Raw genomic sequence first — 20,297 nt, 5'->3', positions numbered from 1 at the left:
CACAGAAATGAATTGTTTATCAGGTCAAAATTATTAAAAATGACTGATTTGGTAAAGTTTCATACTACATTACTAATGTTTAAAGCCAATAAAAATGAACTGCCATATAATATACAGAAACTGTTCTGTAAGAGAGAAGGACAGTATGGATTGAGGGGATGTGGTAACTTTATAGTAAATTATGTAAGAACTACTCTGAAAAGTTGGTGTGTGTCGGTATGTGGAGTTAAATTATGGAATCATTTGGATAACCACATTAAATTGTATGGAAACATTTATAAGTTCAAAAAGAAATATAAAGAAATTATGTTAGCACAGTACACAAATGAGTAAAAATGTTAATAGAGTTAGTAAGAAGTGTAGACGATTGTATAGACATTGAACAGTACTTGGTGTATGACATTATGTCAGTAATGATCAGGGTGCAAGACTATTTGTAATTGCTTAGAAGGTAAAAATTAGTTAAACTTTAAATGAATTGAAAATAATGGAATGCCATTGATGCAATTGTTAGTACCTAACTATATTCTAATGTAGATATAAAATGTAAATGTAAATATGAAATTGTTCTATTCTGTTTAGTTATGTTATTTTCTGATTTCTATCTTATTTGAGTGTATTTAACTGTGGATGGTAATGGGTGTACGGTGTACGGGGTGGGCGTTTATAAGCTTTTGCTTCAGCCCATGCCCTTTCGGCTGCACCTAATTTGAGAAACTGAGTTATTGTTGTATTTTTCTTTTGTTTGTTTTTTATGTATGTTAGTAAGAGTTTATGTTGGTATTTTGTTTTGTTTATGTGCGTGCTGAATAAATTAATTCATTCATTCAATGCACTGCGGGGCAGAGCATGTGCTCACAAAACCTTAAAAATTAACACATTACTTTAAAACTAAAACATATATCTGATATTGTTACTTTATACAACTTCAGACATGACAGTAATTTTAAATAACTTGTCCAAAATTAGTTTGGTTAAAATTTGAACCATAAGTTAAAGATGTATGCCTCTGGATGACTTGGGTCATATTGCCAACATATCAGTATGGTGTTAAAGGAAATTTTTTTTTTTTCTTTTTGGGTCTGGTTTTCCTTTGTCTGCAGAGGACTGAGATGCTTTTTATGCAAGCAGTTCTCTTCTGTTTGCAAAGGTTATAACTGTGCATCTGTTACAAAACTTTTAACAGGTGGGTGCTGAACTAATTTTAAAAATGCTTGTCACTGTTCAGCTTTGTTTATCGGTTTAAAAGTTATCAGATAAAAATTCATTGGAAGATAATTAGTCTGCTGATGGTCTTTAAAATTATTTTACAAGATAATCTGATAATGAAAACGTTATCTTCGATAATTATGTTATCGGAACTGTGCCCACCGCTGGTGTGGTGTTTCAGCCTTAAAAGTGAACCTCACACCTGGATTCCTGAATGTGTCATGACTTGTGGACTGCACCATTTTTCAGGTACAGTGAGGCTAATAAGTATTTGATTCACTGTCAATTTTGCAAGTTTTCCCGCCTACAAAGAATGTTGAGGTCTGTAAGTTTTATCATAGGTTCACTTCAACTGTGAGAGACAGAATCTAAAAAAAAAAAATTCAAAGAATCACATTGTATGATTTTTAAATCATTAATTTGCATTTTATTGCATGAAATAAGTATCTGATTCCCTACCAACCAGCAACAATTCTGGCTCACACAGACCTGTTAATTTTTCTTTAAGAAGCCCTCTTATTCTGCACTCTTAACCTGCATTAATTGCACCTGTTTGAACTTGTTACCTGTATAAAAGACACCTGTTCACACACTCAATCAATCACACTCCAACCTGTCCACCATGGCCAATGTCCACATTATGGACATTATGGATATACTGTACAAGGATTTCAGCAATGCATTCAGGACTTGAGGCACGTTAGTGGAAATACCCTGGATTTGGGTCTCACACATGGTATTGCTGTCACAAATATTGACATCATGCCTCACTCACTTATTAGGTTTACATTTTCACTGTCATGTTTAGTGGAACAACAACCTTATTTATCACTGTGGCGATGCATCAACTCCTCAACTAAGACTGAACTCGAAGCTAGACTGCCTGATGTCGTAGTGTCATTTTGGAAAATACCCAATCAGTAGACAGTCTTGTGGATAGTTTAAACTCAGTGTTCAAAACTACACTCGACATGATTGTACCACCTTTATTAAAACCATGCCCCCCCCCGCCCCAAAAAAACACAGTCACCTTGGTTCAATGATTACTTGCGTGACCTCAAGCATAAGGCTAGAGGTCTAGAACAAAAATGGCGCAGTTCAAAATGTTCCTAAATGTTTCAGATCTGCAGTGTTTAAACCATTACTTAAGAAACCTAATCTTGACCCTAGTGTATTGAAAAACTATCATTTTACTCTAAAATTCTGGAAAAAGTGGTGTCACGGCAGCTCGTAGACTATTTTACTGAGAATAATCTCTTTGAGCCACTGCAGTCTGCTTTTAGAAAATATCATTCCATAGAGACGGCTCTCACTAAAGTGGTGAATGATCTTCTGCTTCCAGTGGATTCGGACACCACTACGGTTCTGGTGCTGTTAGAACTTAGTGCTGCGTTTGATCATCATGTTCCACTCAATAGGCTTGAGAATCATTTTGGGATTACTGGGAGTGCCCTTGCATGGCTGACGTCATACCTGACCAGTCATTCTCACTGTGTTTTGAATAATAACCATCTGAGATGCAAACCTAGATCTGATCTGTTCTGGTGACAGAAAATCCTTCTCTGCTCCACTATGAAGCTCAGAGTGCTGATACAAAATGCAGAATTTACACTGTGCACAATTTCTCCAATCACAGCCACATGAGCCTGTAACTTCTGGGTTGTCTGGGTGTCTTGGTGGCTTTCCTCACTCTTCTTCTTCAGGTTTTTTTTGAAATGTCGACTCCACACAGATTTACCACAGAATGTCATACGGTTTGTATTTCTTCATAATTGATGTAAATAAAGTTCAGGACACATTCAGTGGCAGCTTCACCATCAGAGAGCCTCGACCACAAAAGACTCCAAGCTGTCAGTGGTCTTAAAGGGGGCAACACACGGTATGAAGAACAGTGGGATGTGAACATTTGATCAGGGTCATTTGTGTAGTTTCTGTTATTTTAATTTAAAAAGAGGAAACACAGTTGTTTGACAATAAATGGCTTCACACCATCACTAAACACGAGGGGAAAAAAGTTATTATGTCATTCATATTCTCTGTGAAATAGCCAAAAAAAAAAAAAAAACTAAAAAAATCTGCCCGGGTATGTAATCCTTTGAGCACATCTGTATGGACACACATACAGTAGTGTTCAGAACAGTGTTGCCACAGTTACTTTGATAAAGTAATCCAATTACTGATTACTCAATTGTAAAAGTAACTAAGTTAGATTACTAGTTACTTTTTTAGTTACTTTCCCAAGCTGCCGACAACAACCCTCTGCCACCCCAACATGACAATGATACTTGTTTTGCCAAAACTCACTTTATAGTCACCCTTTCTTGACTTCAATGAAAATAAATACTTGTTTTATAAAAAGTAAAATAAAGACCTCTTTCTTGACCTCATATTTAACTGTTGACAGCACTGTAACAGTAAAACTTGGAATTTCTAACCTACATTGTTTATAAATGTAACTATTACATTCATTCTAACATTTAAATTCTCTCTAAACATTTTACTTGTTGAAATTATTATTATTTTAAGTAGTATTAGTAGTTGTAGTAAAAAAACGACTTCAAAACTGGACCTTTAATCTAGGGGTGTTGTGGGGGGCACATCCTTGCCCCACACCCCCATTCCATCTGGATTCGCCCCTGCTTTGGCGTTTGAGCACAAAGAATGGATAACATTTATTTATGCAGAAAACATGACCAGATTTACGGGTAAGAAAGTTTTATTGTGTTTTCACATCATGTGGTCCTCAGAAAGAGAGTTTAGGTGCATTTAAGTGGTAAATAGTGTTAGTTGTTGACACGTCGTGGAGGATCACCTGTTTTTGACGAGCAGATACGGAGCGGCTCAGCTCAGAATTCTAAATAAAGGAGAAAAAAAAGCATAAAAATATCTTTGTAAAGCTCAGTGCAGGTGTGCTGTTGTCACCATGCTTTAAGAGGTGAGGACGAGTCATAGCTGCTGCAGAAAACCACGGATGAAAAGCTCACAGCTCGCTTAAAGTGGGCAGTTCAGTCGAACCCTGACCTCCTGCCCACGGACCAAGTTTAATGCTGCTATCGACCCACAATGCAAAAATAATAGTAACATACAGTGACTTGGAGAAGTAACTTTAATCTGATTACTGATTTGGAAAGATTAACGCGTTAGATTACTCGTTACTAAAAAAAGTGGTTAGACTAGAGTAACGCGTTACCGGCATCACTGGTTCAGAATAATAGTAGTGCTATGTGACTAAAAAGATTAATCCAGGTTTTGAGTATATTTCTTATTGTTACATGGGAAACAAGGTACCAGTAGATTCAGTAGATTCTCACAAATCCAACAAGATCAAGCATTCATGATATGCACACTCTTAAGACTATGAAACTGGGTTATTAGTAAAAAAAAAAAAAAAAAAGTAGAAAAGGGGGTGTTCACAATAATAGTAGCATCTGCTGTTGACACTACAAACGCAAAACTATTATGTTCAAACTGCTTTTTTATCAATCCTGTGAATCACTAAACTAGTATTTAGTTGTATAACCACAGTTTTTCATGATTTCTTCGCATCTGAGAGGCATTAATTTTGTTGGTTTGGAACCAAGATTTTGCTGGTTTACTAGTGTGCTTGGGGTCATTGTCTTGTTGAAACACCCATTTCAAGGGCATGTCCTCTTCAGCATAAGGCAACATGACCTCTTCAAGTATTTTGACATATCCAAACTGATCCATGATACCTGGTATGCGATATATAGGCCTAACACCGTAGTAGGAGAAACATGCCCATATCATGATGCTTGCACCACCATGCTTCACTGTCTTCACTGTGAACTGTGGCTTGAATTCAGAGTTTGGGGGTCATCTCACAAACTGTCTGTGGCCCTTGGACCCAAAAAGAACAATTTTACTCTCATCAGTCCACAAAATATTCCTCCATTTCTCTTTAGGCCAGTTGATGTGTTCTTTTGCAAATTGTAACCTCTTCTGCACATGTCTTTTATTTAACAGAGGGACTTTGCGGGGGATTCTTGCAAATAAATTAGCTTCACACAGGCGTCTTCTAACTGTCACAACACTTACAGGTAACTTCAGACTGTCTTTGATCATCCTGGAGCTGATCAATGGGTGAGCCTTTGCCATTCTGGTTATTCTTCTATCCATTTTGATGGTTGTTTTCCGTTTTCTTCCACATGTCTCTGGTTTTTTTGTCCATTTTAAAGCATTGGAGATCATTGTAGATGAACAGCCTATAATTTTTTGCACCTGCGTATAAGTTTTCCCCTCTCCAATCAACTTTTTAATCAAACTACGCTGTTCTTCTGAACAATGTCTTGAACGTCCCATTTTCCTCAGGCTTTCAAAGAGAAAAGCATGTTCAACAGGTGCTGGCTTCATCCTTAAATAGGGGACACCTGATTCACACCTGTTTGTTCCACAAAATTGACGAACTCACTGACTGAATGCCACACGACTATTATTGTGAACACCCCCTTTTCTACTTTTTTTTTTACTAATAGCCCAATTTCATAGCCTTAAGAGTGTGCATATCATCAATGCTTGGTCTTGTTGGATTTGTGAGAATCTACTGAATCTACTGGTACCTTGTTTCCCATGTAACAATAAGAAATATACTCAAATCTTTTCAGTCACATAGCACTACGATTATTCTGAACACTACTGTATGATCCACAAGTGAACCTTCTTTGTAAATGATAAAAAATGTCATTATCAAACAAACAAACAAAAAAGAAACCTGTACAGTCTTTGCTGCTTAGGTTAAATGGAAGATGTTGCCACACAAACATTTCTGTCAAAATGATGTTTGATACAAAAGGTGCTTTGCTGTGTTCTTTAACACATCTGGATGGAAACACCAGGAATTGGCCACATTCTGATCTTCTCGCACAGCCGCCTCTTGGCATATAGATGATATGGACGGTCGCCTTGGGTGCTGCCCGCTGGAGAGGAGCTGCTGCAAGCCGTCCCAAAAAACAAACCAGCCCTCGACATTAATCCTCCAGTAATACTGTGAGAAATCTTGGAGTCATTTTTGATCAGGATATGTCCTTTAATATGCATATTAAACAAATATGTAGGACTGCTTTTTTGCATTTACGCAATATCTCTAAAATTAGAAAGGTCTTGTCTCAGAGTGATGCTGAAAAACTAATTCATGCATTTATTTCCTCTAGGCTGGACTATTGTAATTCATTATTATCAGGTTGTCCTAAAAGTTCCCTAAAAAGCCTTCAGTTAATTCAAAATGCTGCAGCTAGAGTACTGACAGGGACTAGAAGGAGAGAGCATATCTCACCCATATTGGCCTCTCTTCATTGGCTTCCTGTTAATTCTAGAATAGAATTTAAAATTCTTCTTCTTACTTATAAGGTTTTGAATAATCAGGTCCCATCTTATCTTAGGGACCTCGTAGTACCATATCACCCCAATAGAGCGCTTCGCTCTCAGACTGCAGGCTTACTTGTAGTTCCTAGGGTTTGTAAGAGTAGAATGGGAGGCAGAGCCTTCAGCTTTCAGGCTCCTCTCCTGTGGAACCAGCTCCCAATTCGGATCAGGGAGACAGACACCCTCTCTACTTTTAAGATTAGGCTTAAAACTTTCCTTTTTGCTAAAGCTTATAGTTAGGGCTGGATCAGGTGACCCTGAACCATCCCTTAGTTATGCTGCTATAGACGTAGACTGCTGGGGGGTTCCCATGATGCACTGAGTGTTTCTTTCTCTTTTTGCTCTGTATGCACCACTCTGCGTTTAATCATTAGTGATTGATCTCTGCTCCCCTCCACAGCATGTCTTTTTCCTGGTTCTCTCCCTCAGCCCCAACCAGTCCCAGCAGAAGACTGCCCCTCCCTGAGCCTGGTTCTGCTGGAGGTTTCTTCCTGTTAAAAGGGAGTTTTTCCTTCCCACTGTAGCCAAGTGCTTGCTCACAGGGGGTCGTTTTGACCGTTGGGGTTTTTCCGTAATTATTGTATGGCCTTGCCTTACAATATAAAGCGCCTTGGGGCAACTGTTTGTTGTGATTTGGCGCTATATAAATAAAACTGATTTGATTTGATTTGATTAATGCTTGTCTGATTATCCAGGACAAAAAATGTAATGTGTGTGTGTGTGTGTGTGTGTGTGTGTGTGTGTGTGTGTGTGTGTGTGTGTGTGTGTGTGTGTGTGTGTGTGTGTGTGTGTGTGTGTGTGTGTGTGTGTGTGCGTGTGTGTGTGTGTGTGTGTCGTTGTGAGTTTCGGAACTTTCTTGACAGCACATGCATGTTGTGACTGCAGCCTGTGAAAAACAGCCTCATGTGAGTGACAATTTTGGGATCTACAGTTGCAGAAACTCGTCAAGTTTTTTTTTTTCTTTTGCAGATTCTTCTTCAAAATTGTAAAATTATTGTATCCTGCATATAGCACCCAAAAGCAAGATGTCTATGCAGCCAGAAATGCAGAATGCTGCCTGCATGGACCAGAGACTTTTCAAATTCAACCAACAACAAAGAGAAGAGATTATCTTCAGTGAATCTTTGTTTGACAATGCTTCTTCTCAGCCAAATGAATCATCTAATCATCTATTGATCTGCAGCATCTGTCCAAACGACGTTTGGACGTTTTTATCAAACACTTCTAAGAGACCCGACTATAACCTTCAAGAACTCTATTCATGAAGCTTCAAGCCTTCTTTTACAGAATGGTGAGATATCTGAAAATAAATACAACTTTCTTAAGGTGGACTTTCCCATGATTCCAACTTTTTATATATTGCCTAAAATACATAAAAGTCTGGAAAATCCACCAGGTCAATCGATTGTAGCCAGTATAGGCTCTCTCACATCCAACCTGTCTATATTTATAGACAGCATTATAAGACCTGTTGCTGAAGTCTTGCCCTCTTTCATAAAGGACACTGGACACATGATATATATTACGGAACAGGTTGACCTCAATCCTAGTGGGGTTGGATGTTATTTAGTTTCATTTGACGTTATGTATACATCTATACCTCATGATGGCGGCATTGAGGCATTGATACATTTTATTTCTGTTTCTAATGCTGAGGGTCCTTCTGTGGATTCAGTCCTGGAAATGTTGGGGATAATTCTGAAATATAACTATTGGATTTTTCAGGACACCTTTTATATACAAAAACATGGTGTAACCATGGGTAGTCCATTTTCTCTGTCTTTCTGTAATTTGTACATGGGTTTATTTGAGGAAAACTTCATCCAATGAGAATTAATTTAAAGAAAATGTTGAAATTTGGATGATATTTTTTGTTTGTTTCAAGGCTCTAAATCTAAATTAGATACATTTTTGGATTACTTGAACTCATGTTCTCCATTTCTGACATTTTCAGTTGGCTTTGATCAACACTGCAAGCTTTCTGGACTTACTGATCATAAGAGAGGAGGATCAGCTGTACGCAGATTTGTACAAAAAACCCACAGCAAAAAAAAAAAAACCTCCTTATTAAGAGCTGATTCTAATCTTCTGCTACATTAAAAAACAGTTTACCTTACAGCCAGTTTTGTAGATTAAAAAGAATCTGCCACAAAAAAGAAGATTTTGAGAGCAAATTAAACAAAATTATGGCAAATTTTGAACACAGAGGCTATAAAAAGGAAACGCTGCCACAAAGATGAAGTCAAAATCAAGAGCTGACCTTTTTGTAAAGTCCTCCCAAAAAGAAAAATCGTGTTGTGTTCTCTACTGTGTATTCAAAAAGTTCTGAATGTTTTTTCAAAATGATAAAACATTGGCATATATTACAATCTGACCCTTCATTATTGGATGTTTTCAAAGAGCGACCCCTGGTGGTGGATAAAAGAGGAAGAAACCTTAGAGACAGACTTGTTCGTTCATATCTTCCTCCAGAACAAACCACTTTAGCTCGTGTTCCTGATGGAAACTGTGGCTGTGGTGTTTGCTGCCAGTGTAACTACACTTATCGCTGCGATAGTTTTAAACATCCTCATAGAGGAAGGGTCACCGCCGTCAGAGGGGTTATAGCTCTTATTTACCTTTTTACATGTCCATGTGGGTACAGACGACCCAAACCACGGATTGGAGAGCACAGAAGTACCATCAGATGCAAAAATATGAATTCCCCCGTGGCAGTGCACTTTGTGGAATTTAATCATCCAATCTCCTCATTAATAAAATACATTGGCATTGAACTGGTAAAACTGCCCCCTAGAGGTGGGAACGTGGAAGTTCTCAAAGAGAACATTACTGATCTACCACCTTAAGACTATGTCCCCTCGTGGACTAAACATTGATTTTGATTTAAGATGTTTTCTATAAAATTACTCTGTACATTGTGTATTGTGTATGTAAATTAATTGTATTATATTGTAAATATATTTTGTATATTTTTGTAGTTTTTTTTTATCACACTGGGTGTGATTGTCTGTGATCCACCCACTCATGAAGGACAGGCCTCAAAACACCTGGGCTTCTCCTTTCATTACCCAAAGAACAGAAAAATGATCTGACAAAGGCTACAGGCCGAAACGTTAACTTAATAAAATTCTGACATCTGCAAGAGGAGTGTGTGACACAGTATTTAGTCATTTTGAGTCTCCTGCCTCTTCATCTGCACCTCAAGTAAGAGTTTTCAGTGAGTGCTTTCACTTCTGAGTCACCAAACACCAGAAATGTCTCAATGAAGCCAGAAAAGTAGATAGATTTGTCACGAGTTGCTTTTGAGAAAAAAAACGTCATCAAGGTGGTTTGAAAAGTCGCCAGATCTAGCGAGAAAGTCGTTTTAATACACGAACACACTGATTCACTTTAAATACATAATAAATCTGTGTCACTGTTTGAGAACAAAAAGGGGATAAGAACACACCGCAAACTAAATGCAGCTGCATGCACACACACACACACACACACACACACACCTTGGGTGCAAGGGCTCGAACCCCCTCCCAACAAAAAACCTTAAAAGTCCATTTTTGTAGTCATTTTTTTGCACATAATAATGATCAGAGTCTAATACATTCAAAAAATAGTTAACAGTAGTAATAATAGTTAATAATATATTATTACTTATTTTTATTTATTTTTATGATGTCATTATTTTTAAAAATTATGCCTAAAATCCTCCTGGATTTTAAGCTTTTTTTTTTAATAAAAAGATTCATACACTAAATAAGAAAGTATGTATTGTATTATTTTAAAAAATGGCTGTATAAATTATATATGAGGTCTGTGAGGAAAAGTATCCGACCTTTTTATTTTTTTCAAAAACCATATGGATTTGAATCATGTGTGATTGCATCAGCCAAGCTTGAACCTTCATGCGCATGTGTGAGTTTTTTCACGCCTGTCGGTTGCGTCATTTGCCTGTGAGCAGGCTTTGTGTGAGCAGTGGTCCACCCCTCTCGTCGTTTTTTCATTGTCAGAAGAATGTCTGAAGGACTGCCGTTTTGTTGCATTAAAATTTTTTCAGAAACTCTGCCAGACAACCAGCTGGAAACCATTTCGAAGATTCGGTTGGCTTTCAGTGAAATTTTATGGGCTTCAGAGAGATTAAGGATTGTTACTGCTGCTTTAAGGATGGCCCACAGCGTCGGAGGGCGCACTGCGCCCCAAGTGGCCATCAACAGGCTGAAAGGAGCTGATCACTTACAAATTTAAGGCTCTGTTGATGCAGGACGTCGTGTGACTAGCAGAGAAGTTTCAGAAGAGGTCGGGATCAGCACTTTATCGGTACATTCCACTGTTAAAGGAGATTTTGTAATGAAAGACATGCGGAGGGATTCGCGCGTCAGGACGCAGCTGCTCATCGCACGGCAGGACAAAAACACCTCCGTGTTGGAAACCATTCATAAGATTCAGGCAGCTTTTGATCGCTTTTCAGTCGAGTGAGTATCAGAGAAATTGTTTAACAGCTGGGCATGTTCCAACTTGTCCTGTGAGACTTCCAACACGGAGGTGTTGTTTGTCGAGCGCCATGAGTGGCTGCGTCCTGACACGCGAAAGTGCTTGTTGTTTACAAACATTGAAGTCACAACGCATGTGCATGGACGTGGTTGGCAAGAACACATGTAAATTGATACCACGAAAGAGAGAGAGTATGGCATCTTCAAGTTCAGGAAGTGATGCGGTGGTCCCTGAATACATTCGGAACCTAGATAGTTCCACAAAAGCAAAGTATTTCTCTAAGCTAACCTACAATGAAGGTGTTTGTAGGCTTCCAGATCCATATACACTCAATGGGTGGCAGACACGATGTCACCTGAAGTATCGCTATAGAGGGGAAATTATATCCAAACAGAGTTTTCATGTGACGTCACTATTCTTAGCGTAACTGTACAGTGCCATGATGGCGCTGTTGTGGATTAGTGGTTAGCACTGGTGCCTCACAGCAAGAAGGTTGTGGGATCAAGTAGAGAAGCTTGAATCTTCGACTGGACGGGGTTGCTTGACGCAAGGACACTTCGCTTCAAATTGCAGAAGCTAACCTGACATCCTCCCGTCAAGCAACCCTGTCCAGTCAAAGATTCAAGCTTAACTGAGAGCCTTTACAGAAACATTGTGGGATCAATTCCCACGGCCTTTCTGGGTGGAGTTTGCATGTTCTCCCCGTGTCTGTGTGAGTTTCCTCCCATTTCCTCCCACAATCAATAAGCTGCTTATTTAGGGTCTGTTCCTGACCAAGGCAGCGTCTCTACATCTGGAGTTGGTCCCCGGGCAGTGTATTGTGGCTGCTCACTGCCCCTAGTGGTTGGATTGTGTCTTACTGTAATTAAGATGGTTAAATGCGGAGGACACATTTTGCTGTATATATGTACAATGACAATGCTGTGCCAATGATTAGCTTTTGAACACTGCCTTAATTAAACAACTGCCGCATATTAAACAAATATGTAGGACTGCTTTTTTGCATTTACGCAATATCTCTAAAATTAGAAAGGTCTTGTCTCAGAGTGATGCTGAAAAACTAATTCATGCATTTATTTCCTCTAGGCTGGACTATTGTAATTCATTATTATCAGGTTGTCCTAAAAGTTCCCTGAAAAGCCTTCATTTAATTCAAAATGCTGCAGCTAGAGTACTGACGGGGACTAGAAGGAGAGAGCATATCTCACCCATATTGGCCTCTCTTCATTGGCTTCCTGTTAATTCTAGAATAGAATTTAAAATTCTTCTTCTACTTATAAGGTTTTGAATAATCAGGTCCCATCTTATCTTAGGGACCTCGTAGTACCATATCACCCCAATAGAGCGCTTCACTCTCAGACTGCAGGCTTACTTGTAGTTCCTAGGGTTTGTAAGAGTAGAATGGGAGGCAGAGCCTTCAGCTTTCAATCAATCAATCAATCAACTTTTTTCTTATATAGCGCCAAATCACAACAAACAGTTGCCCCAAGGCGCTCCATATTGCAAGGCAAGGCCATACAATAACCATGAAAAACCCCAACGGTCAAAACGACCCCCTATGAGCAAGCACTTGGCCACAGTGGGAAGGAAAAACTCCTTTTTAACAGGAAGAAACCTCCAGCAGAACCAGGCTCAGGGAGGGGCAGTCTTCTGCTGAGACTGGTTGGGGCTGAGGGAAAGAACCAGGAAAAAGACATGCCGAGAAGGGGGGCAGAGATCGATCACTAATGATTAAATGCAGAGTGATGCATAAGGAGCAAAAAAAGAAAGAAACAGTGCATCATGGGAACCCCCCACAGTCTACGTCTAAAGCAACATAACCAAGGGATGGTCCAGGGTCACCCGATCCAGCCCTAACTATAAGCCTTAGCGAAAAGGAAAGTTTTAAGCCTAATCTTAAAAGTAGAGAGGGTATCTGTCTCCCTGATCTGAATTGGGAGCTGGTTCCACAGGAGAGGAGCCTGAAAGCTGAAGGCTCTGCCTCCCATTCTACTCTTACAAACCCTAGGAACCACAAGTAAGCCCGCAGTCTGAGAGCGAAGGCTCCTCTCCTGTGGAACCAGCTCCCAATTCAGATCAGGGAGACAGACACCCTCTCTACTTTTAAGATTAGGCTTAAAACTTTCCTTTTTGCTAAAGCTTATAGTTAGGGCTGGATCAGGTGACCCTGAACCATCCCTTAGTTATGCTGCTATAGACTTAGACTGCTGGGGGGTTCCCATGATGCACTGAGTGTTTCTTTCTCTTTTTGCTCTGTATGCACCACTCTGCATTTAATCATTAGTGGTTGATCTCTGCTCCCCTCCACAGCATGTCTTTTTCCTGGTTCTCTCCCTCAGCCCCAACCAGTCCCAGCAGAAGACTGCCCCTCCCTGAGCCTGGTTCTGCTGGAGGTTTCTTCCTGTTAAAAGGGAGTTTTTCCTTCCCACTGTCGCCAAGTGCTTGCTCACAGGGGGTTGTTTTGACCGTTGGGGTTTTTCTGTAATTATTGTATGGCTTTTGCCTTACAATATAAAGCGCCTTGGGGCAACTGTTTGTTGTGATTTGGCGCTATATAAATAAAATTGATTTGATTTGATTTGATCATACCTTCATCATGTGGTTTGTTCAGTTGTAGTTTCTGTCCAGCTATTGTTTTTCTATTGTGTAATCTTTAGTCATATTTTCTATCATCTCTTTTGCTACTTGTGTGTTGCACTCTTGTTTTGTTTTAACCTTTTATTCATGTCAATCTTTTTCAGTTCTTATATTTGGTTTCTGGTTTATTCCTTGTTCAGGTACGTTGGGTCTTCTTTATCTTTTCTTATGTATGAGGTCTTGAGTTTTGATGTTTTATTTTGATCACTGTGATTTTTGGTTCATCTTTTTGTCAGGTCATGTTCACTTTGCATTTTTCTCACTGCACCATCTTGCACCTGCTTCCCTCATCTTTGTTTCATCTGGCCATGCCTCCTACCTGAATGTTCTCCACACCTGTGTCTATTTCCTCTAATTATCACCTCTCTTATTTAAGCAGCTTCAGTTCACTTCCCCGTCAGTTCATCATACTCTTCCTCGTCGTCCCTGCCCTGCCTTGCCTTTGTTTAATTGCCTGCCTGTTTTGTGACCCTGCTTGTTTTTGACCTTGCTTCTGTCTTTGCCCTTCAACTACACCTCAACGTGTACCAGGAATCTGTTTGTTTTTGACCTCGCCTCAGTCTCAGCTTCTGATATCCACCACACCGTGTTCCTGAACCCTGCCTGTCTTTGGACTACACCTCCGCACCACATCTGTCTGTCTCTCTGCCACACTGACTGTTTCACTGTGTATTGAACCCTGTGTCAATTTACCAGATCGTCTTTTTTTAATAACCCAAAGCCTTTGTCTGTGGGTCTGCATTTGCTTCCTACCACCTTCTGTGCCACTCCAACCCCAAATCATGACAAGTACACAACATATCCTTTGACTTGGAATACTGCAGTATTTCAGTACTGTCAACTTTCTTGGAATACTGCAGTAGTTCAGTGCTGGTACTTTGTTTTGGGGTATTATAGCATCCAGAAACAATCCTTCATTCTAATCCTTTGTACAATGTCAGCCAAGAGCTGGTTATTAATACCCAAGCTGAGAAATAACTGGCATAGTACCCCCCCGGTCCCCCACGCTCAGACCCCAACCAGCCCCTGGAGAAATCCCCTTATAGGCACTGCAGGCCAGGTGATGGAGTCAGGTTGCAGTGCAGCATTTGTGCCTGCATCACTTTCTATTGTGCTGTTTGACCTCAACTCTGGCTCACACTAAAAGTCAATATACACATTATTTTTACTATTGCTGAGGTAATACTTGTAGTTCCACTTCAGATACTGTTTTTCAGTTAGGATTCAGTAACATTTGTGTACAGCTGTATGCATGACTTCATGCAGAATATGAAGCATATTAGTACATCCTTCTGCAGTACTACACTTACTTCACATGCAATCTTTTTTTTTTTTTTTTTTTTGTCTTTTCTTAATTCTCGGGTTTTCATCTTTGAACAAACATCAGAATTGAACTAGCAGAAATCCTTTGGAGTGCACGGAAACTGAGGAGGATTTTTTTTTTTTAGTTCTGTGTTGAGGCTGCATGATGCCCAACCCCTCTGTGCAGGATCCAGGCTGGTGAGGCATCAAGCACCTTGTAGGGAAGTAGGAGTGTCCTTTCATATAAATACGATCCCGTGCAGGGTCTGGTGTCTCCACCAGTTTCCAAGCTCTTTGGTGCTGCACCTTTTTTACCCACTCTCTGCTCTTTGTGGCCGTTTGCTCACCACCAAAATGGAAGCCATCAAAAAGAAGATGCTGATGTTGAAGCTGGACAAGGAGAATGCCCTGGACCAGGCAGAACAGGCTGAAGCAGACAAGAAAGCAGCAGAGGAGAGGAGCAAGCAGGTCAGGCATGATATGAATTAGGACTTTAGCCAGTGAGCAATCTGATAGAGCCTTCTAAATGTCACAGCAACCACTCAATGCTTTTGTGGTCAAATGTGTTTCAGTCTGAGTTTGTGGTCAGAGGAACACTAGGGCTATGGGTTAAAGCCTCTTTAAATCTGAAAGATAAGGGTGGAGGTCATGTGAGCTCACCTATAAAGAGTTAAACGTGTGGTTTTTCACCAAATTAACAATCTGTACTTTGTGTTGAAATCGTGTAATTATGAAAATTCCTTTATTTCTGTGGTTATAACTAATCTTATTGCTTGTATTAATTTTGGTAGGCAAAATTAGTCATTTTGCTTCATGAGATCTTACATATGACATACACAAGGGTCAGCGTTCACACAGCATTTGATGAAAACCACTTAAGTACTAAAGTGGAACTGACAAGACCTTGAATGGATGTGGACCCTGAACCGCAGGGTGCCGGACTGACGTCAGAACACCCTGCCTGTTGCACCGACTGCGTGCCTTTTATCTCAGTGACTGACTGTTTCTGTTTTTTTTTCCTGTTTCTTCTGTTTTTCTGAGTCTGATCTGCTTGAGGTTTCTTCTTTGTTATCACCAGAGTTTTTCTTAACTAACTCATTTCTTTCCTGTGAAATTTGTCTCAAGTCCTTCCTCACAGGATCTGTGGTCACTTGTGTTTACTAGCTGTGTTAATCACTTTCTTTCTGCTTCAGTTTGACGGTTTTGTTGGGGGTTTTGTTGTTGTTGTTGTTGTTGTTTTGGCACTTTCAGCCATGACTGAAAGATGGATGCATTTCTTTGTATCCTTGGTGCAAATGAAGTCAAACCTTTTGTCAAAGTGCACTAGCAGTCAAATGTTTGGACACAAGTGTGTCTAAATTTTTTGACTGCTAGTGCACTTCCAGCAAATGGGTCAACGTGCTAAATTATTTCCACACAAAGTGAAGTTTGATGATACTGCTAAAGGTTATGATGTGGCACACACGCCCCACGCAAGGTACTGTTCAGACACAAGTCACCAAGTCAGATCTTCACCTGTGGTTGCAATGCATGTCCAGTTCTATATGTTAACCATTGCACATAAATGTTCCACTACTGGCAGTTACACTGTGTCCCTTGCTTTATACATGTTAACAAGCCAAGATGGGCACATCGCTGATTTCCCAGCAGGACCCTTGCAGGGCGATGTATGATGTATGTTCTCAAAGCTGGCTCAACAATGTGTATTTGGATTCTGAGTATTCGCAGCATTGTGACAGGCACAGACAGAGGTCTGCCCCTGCTGTGTGTACAACCAACCGGCCCGGCGCGTTGATGTTTTACGGTCAGGACCCCTGTGGAGTAAGGAGCCCGGCCGAGCCTGCTTATAAAGTCTGTGTGTGTGTGAATGTTTTCAATAAATAAAGTGACACGGAGATGCGTTGTTGAAATGTAGAAATTGTCACTCTTTCTTTAACCTACCTCCATTTCTACACTGGTGACCCCGATGCCTGTCTTTTCAACATTTTTGAAGGATATTCCAATGCAGTCATGACAGCAAATGCGGTGTCGTTGAAGCTCCTCAAGTTTTGAGAGCCGTCCATTGCAGCCTGGTTCACCCAAACAGAGGTGCAGAGGGTTTGCACTGTGGGAGATCACCGCAGACGACACAAAGTATTATTATGTCATGTCGGCCCTGAGCAGTTCCACGGCAACAAGACTGGTCACTCTCCTGCAAAATCCCCCGGCAACAGATAAATATGCAACCCTCAGGGCTCAGCTCTTAAAGACTTTTCAATTTTCCAATGTAGAGAGAGCCCGTGTGCTTCTTCCCTGCACTAATTAGGGGACAGCAAGCCCTCCAAGCTGATGGACAGAATGTTACAACTACTGGGGGAACACAAGCAGGATTTTCTCTTCACCCACATCTTCCTGCAGTAACTCCATCCCCAGCTGATGGCATCTCTGGCCAACACCACTATCACCAATTGTTGCACGCTGGCAAAGGAGGCGGATAAATTTTTTTCCGGCCAGCCAAGACCACAGCATGGCTGCTGTAGTACTCACCCTTGCACAGATGACCGCGGCCGCCCCAGCCTGCACCTTCCACAAACCGGTGACGCCACCAGCGGAGGCAGCACTCATGGCAATGGCACCTATCTTGTCCCGGCAGTGTTCTGAAACCGGTCTCTGCTTCTATCACGCTACATTCGGAGCCAAAGCCAGGTGCTGCCGCTCATCCTGCACCTTCAAGCACAAGGGAACCATCGGGGCTGGCGCTCAGTAGTGGCCATGAGTGTCAGCTGCACAGACAGTCTGCTGTTCACCCAAAATACCATCTCTGGGTGGCAGTTACTGTGTGACACAGGCATGCCAAGGAGCATCCTGCTTGCTTGTGGACTGGAGGTTGCCGTCTCCCTCCTGGGCACAGACTTTCTGTGCTCATAGGGACTGCTGGTGGATGTCAAGACTGGCATTGGATTGAACCACCATTTTTAGCTGTCACAGGCTGACAGTTCACTTCCTAGTCTGGGAATTACCCAGACTCACGCTAACTGACCTTTTCAGCCTCCGCTGCCAAGCACAGAGTGGAGCACCACATTGTGTACGCCCGGGCAAGTAGTCTCAACCCAGCCAAGCTCAGCATTGCCAAGGCAGAGTTCGATGGCATGGAATGCCTCAACATTATCCACTGCTCCAACAGCCTGTTGGCATCACCCCCTTCCCATGTTGCCCAAGCACAGCGGCAAATGGTGCCCTTGTAGAGAGTACCGCTGACTTAATGATGCCACAACACCAGACTGCTACCCAGTACCCCATATCCAGGACTTTTCAGCACACCTGGCAGGCATGGTCATTTTCTCGAAAGCAGACCTTGCCCATGGATACCACCAAGTCCCTGTCAAATCAAATCAAATCAAATCAAATCAGTTTCATTTATATAGCGCCAAATCACAACAAAGAGTTGCCCCAAGGCGCTTCATATTGTAAGGCAAAGCCATACAATAATTACAGAAAAACCCCAACGGTCAAAACGACCCCCTGTGAGCAAGCACTTGGCGACAGTGGGAAGGAAAAACTCCCTTTTAACAGGAAGAAACCTCCAGCAGAACCAGGCTCAGGGAGGGGCAGTCTTCTGCTGGGACTGGTTGGGGCTGAGGGAGAGAACCAGGAAAAAGACATGCTGTGGAGGGGAGCAGAGATCAATCACTAATGATTAAATGCAGAGTGGTGCATACAGAGCAAAAAGAGAAAGAAACACTCAGTGCATCATGGGAACCCCCCAGCAGTCTAAGTCTATATCAGCATAACTAAGGGATGGTTCAGGGTCACCTGATCCAGCCCTAACTATAAGCTTTAGCAAAAAGGAAAGTTTTAAGCCTAATCTTAAAAGTAGAGAGGGTGTCTGTCTCCCTGATCCGAATTGGGAGCTGGTTCCACAGGAGAGGAGCCTGAAAGCTGAAGGCTCTGCCTCCCATTCTACTCTTACAAACCCTAGGAACTACAAGTAAGCCTGCAGTCTGAGAGCGAAGCGCTCTATTGGGGTGATATGGTACTACAAGGTCCCTAAGATAAGATGGGACCTGATTATTCAAAACCTTATAAGTAAGAAGAAGAATTTTAAATTCTGTTCTGGAATTAACAGGAAGCCAATGAAGAGAGGCCAATATGGGTGAGATATGCTCTCTCCTTCTAGTCCCCGTTAGTACTCTAGCTGCAGCATTTTGAATTAACTGAAGGCTTTTCAGGGAACTTTTAGGACAACCTGATAATAATGAATTACAATAGTCCAGCCTAGAGGAAATAAATGCATGAATTAGTTTTTCAGCGTCACTCTGAGACAAGACCTTTCTAATTTTAGAGATATTGCGTAAATGCAAAAAAGCAGTCCTACAGATTTATTTAATATGCACTTTGAATGACGTATCCTGATCAAAAATGACTCCAAGATTTCTCACAGTATTACTAGAGGTCAGGGTAATGCCATCCAGAGTAAGGATCTGGTTAGACACCATGTTTCTAAGATTTGTGGGACCAAGTACAATAACTTCAGTTTTATCTGAGTTTAAAAGCAGGAAATTAGAGGTCATCCATCTCTTTATGTCTGTAAGACAATCCTGCAGTTTAGCTAATTGGTGTGTGTCCTCTGGCTTCATGGATAGATAAAGCTGAGTATCATCTGCGTAACAATGAAAATTTAAGCAATGCTGTCTAATAATACTGCCTAAGGGAAGCATGTATAAAGTGAATAAAATTGGTCCTAGCACAGAACCTTGTGGAACTCCATAATTAACTTTAGTCTCTGAAGAAGATTCCCCATTTACATGAACAAATTGTAATCTATTAGACAAATATGATTCAAACCACCGCAGCGCAGTGCCTTTAATACCTATGGCATGCTCTAATCTCTGTAATAAAATTTTATGGTCAACAGTATCAAAAGCAGCACTGAGGTCTAACAGAACAAGCACAGAGAAGAGTCCACTGTCTGAGGCCATAAGAAGATCATTTGTAACCTTCACTAATGCTGTTTCTGTACTATGATGAATTCTAAAACCTGACTGAAACTCTTCAAATAGACCATTCCTCTGCAGATGATCAGTTAGCTGTTTTACAACTACCCTTTCAAGAATTGTTGAGAGAAAAGGAAGGTTGGAGATTGGCCTATAATTAGCTAAGATAGCTGGGTCAAGTGATGGCTTTTTAAGTAATGGTTTAATTACTGCCACCTTAAAAGCCTGTGGTACATAGTCAACTAATAAACACAGATTGATCATATTTAAGATCGAAGCATTAATTAATGGTAGGGCTTCCTTGAGCAGCCT

At 40.8% G+C, this 20,297-nt stretch overlaps 1 protein-coding gene across 1 annotated transcript in view; it reads left to right on the top strand.

Annotated features, from left to right (window-relative positions):
• Positions 1-15,257: 15,257 nt before the first annotated feature.
• The window catches only part of tpm3 (tropomyosin 3), a 96,038-nt gene continuing 90,998 nt past the window's right edge, over positions 15,258-20,297 (top strand). Inside the window, exon 1 of the mRNA XM_034160548.1 lies at positions 15,258-15,480. Coding sequence (XP_034016439.1) covers positions 15,367-15,480 — 114 coding nt within the window. The 5' untranslated portion in view covers positions 15,258-15,366. The remainder of the gene's footprint in view (positions 15,481-20,297) is intronic.

This window comes from Thalassophryne amazonica, chromosome 20, assembly GCF_902500255.1.
Source record: "Thalassophryne amazonica chromosome 20, fThaAma1.1, whole genome shotgun sequence".
Taxonomy (NCBI): domain Eukaryota; kingdom Metazoa; phylum Chordata; class Actinopteri; order Batrachoidiformes; family Batrachoididae; genus Thalassophryne; species Thalassophryne amazonica.
The sequence above is the reverse complement of the archived record's forward strand: the minus strand, read 5'-3'. Positions and strand labels throughout refer to the sequence as shown.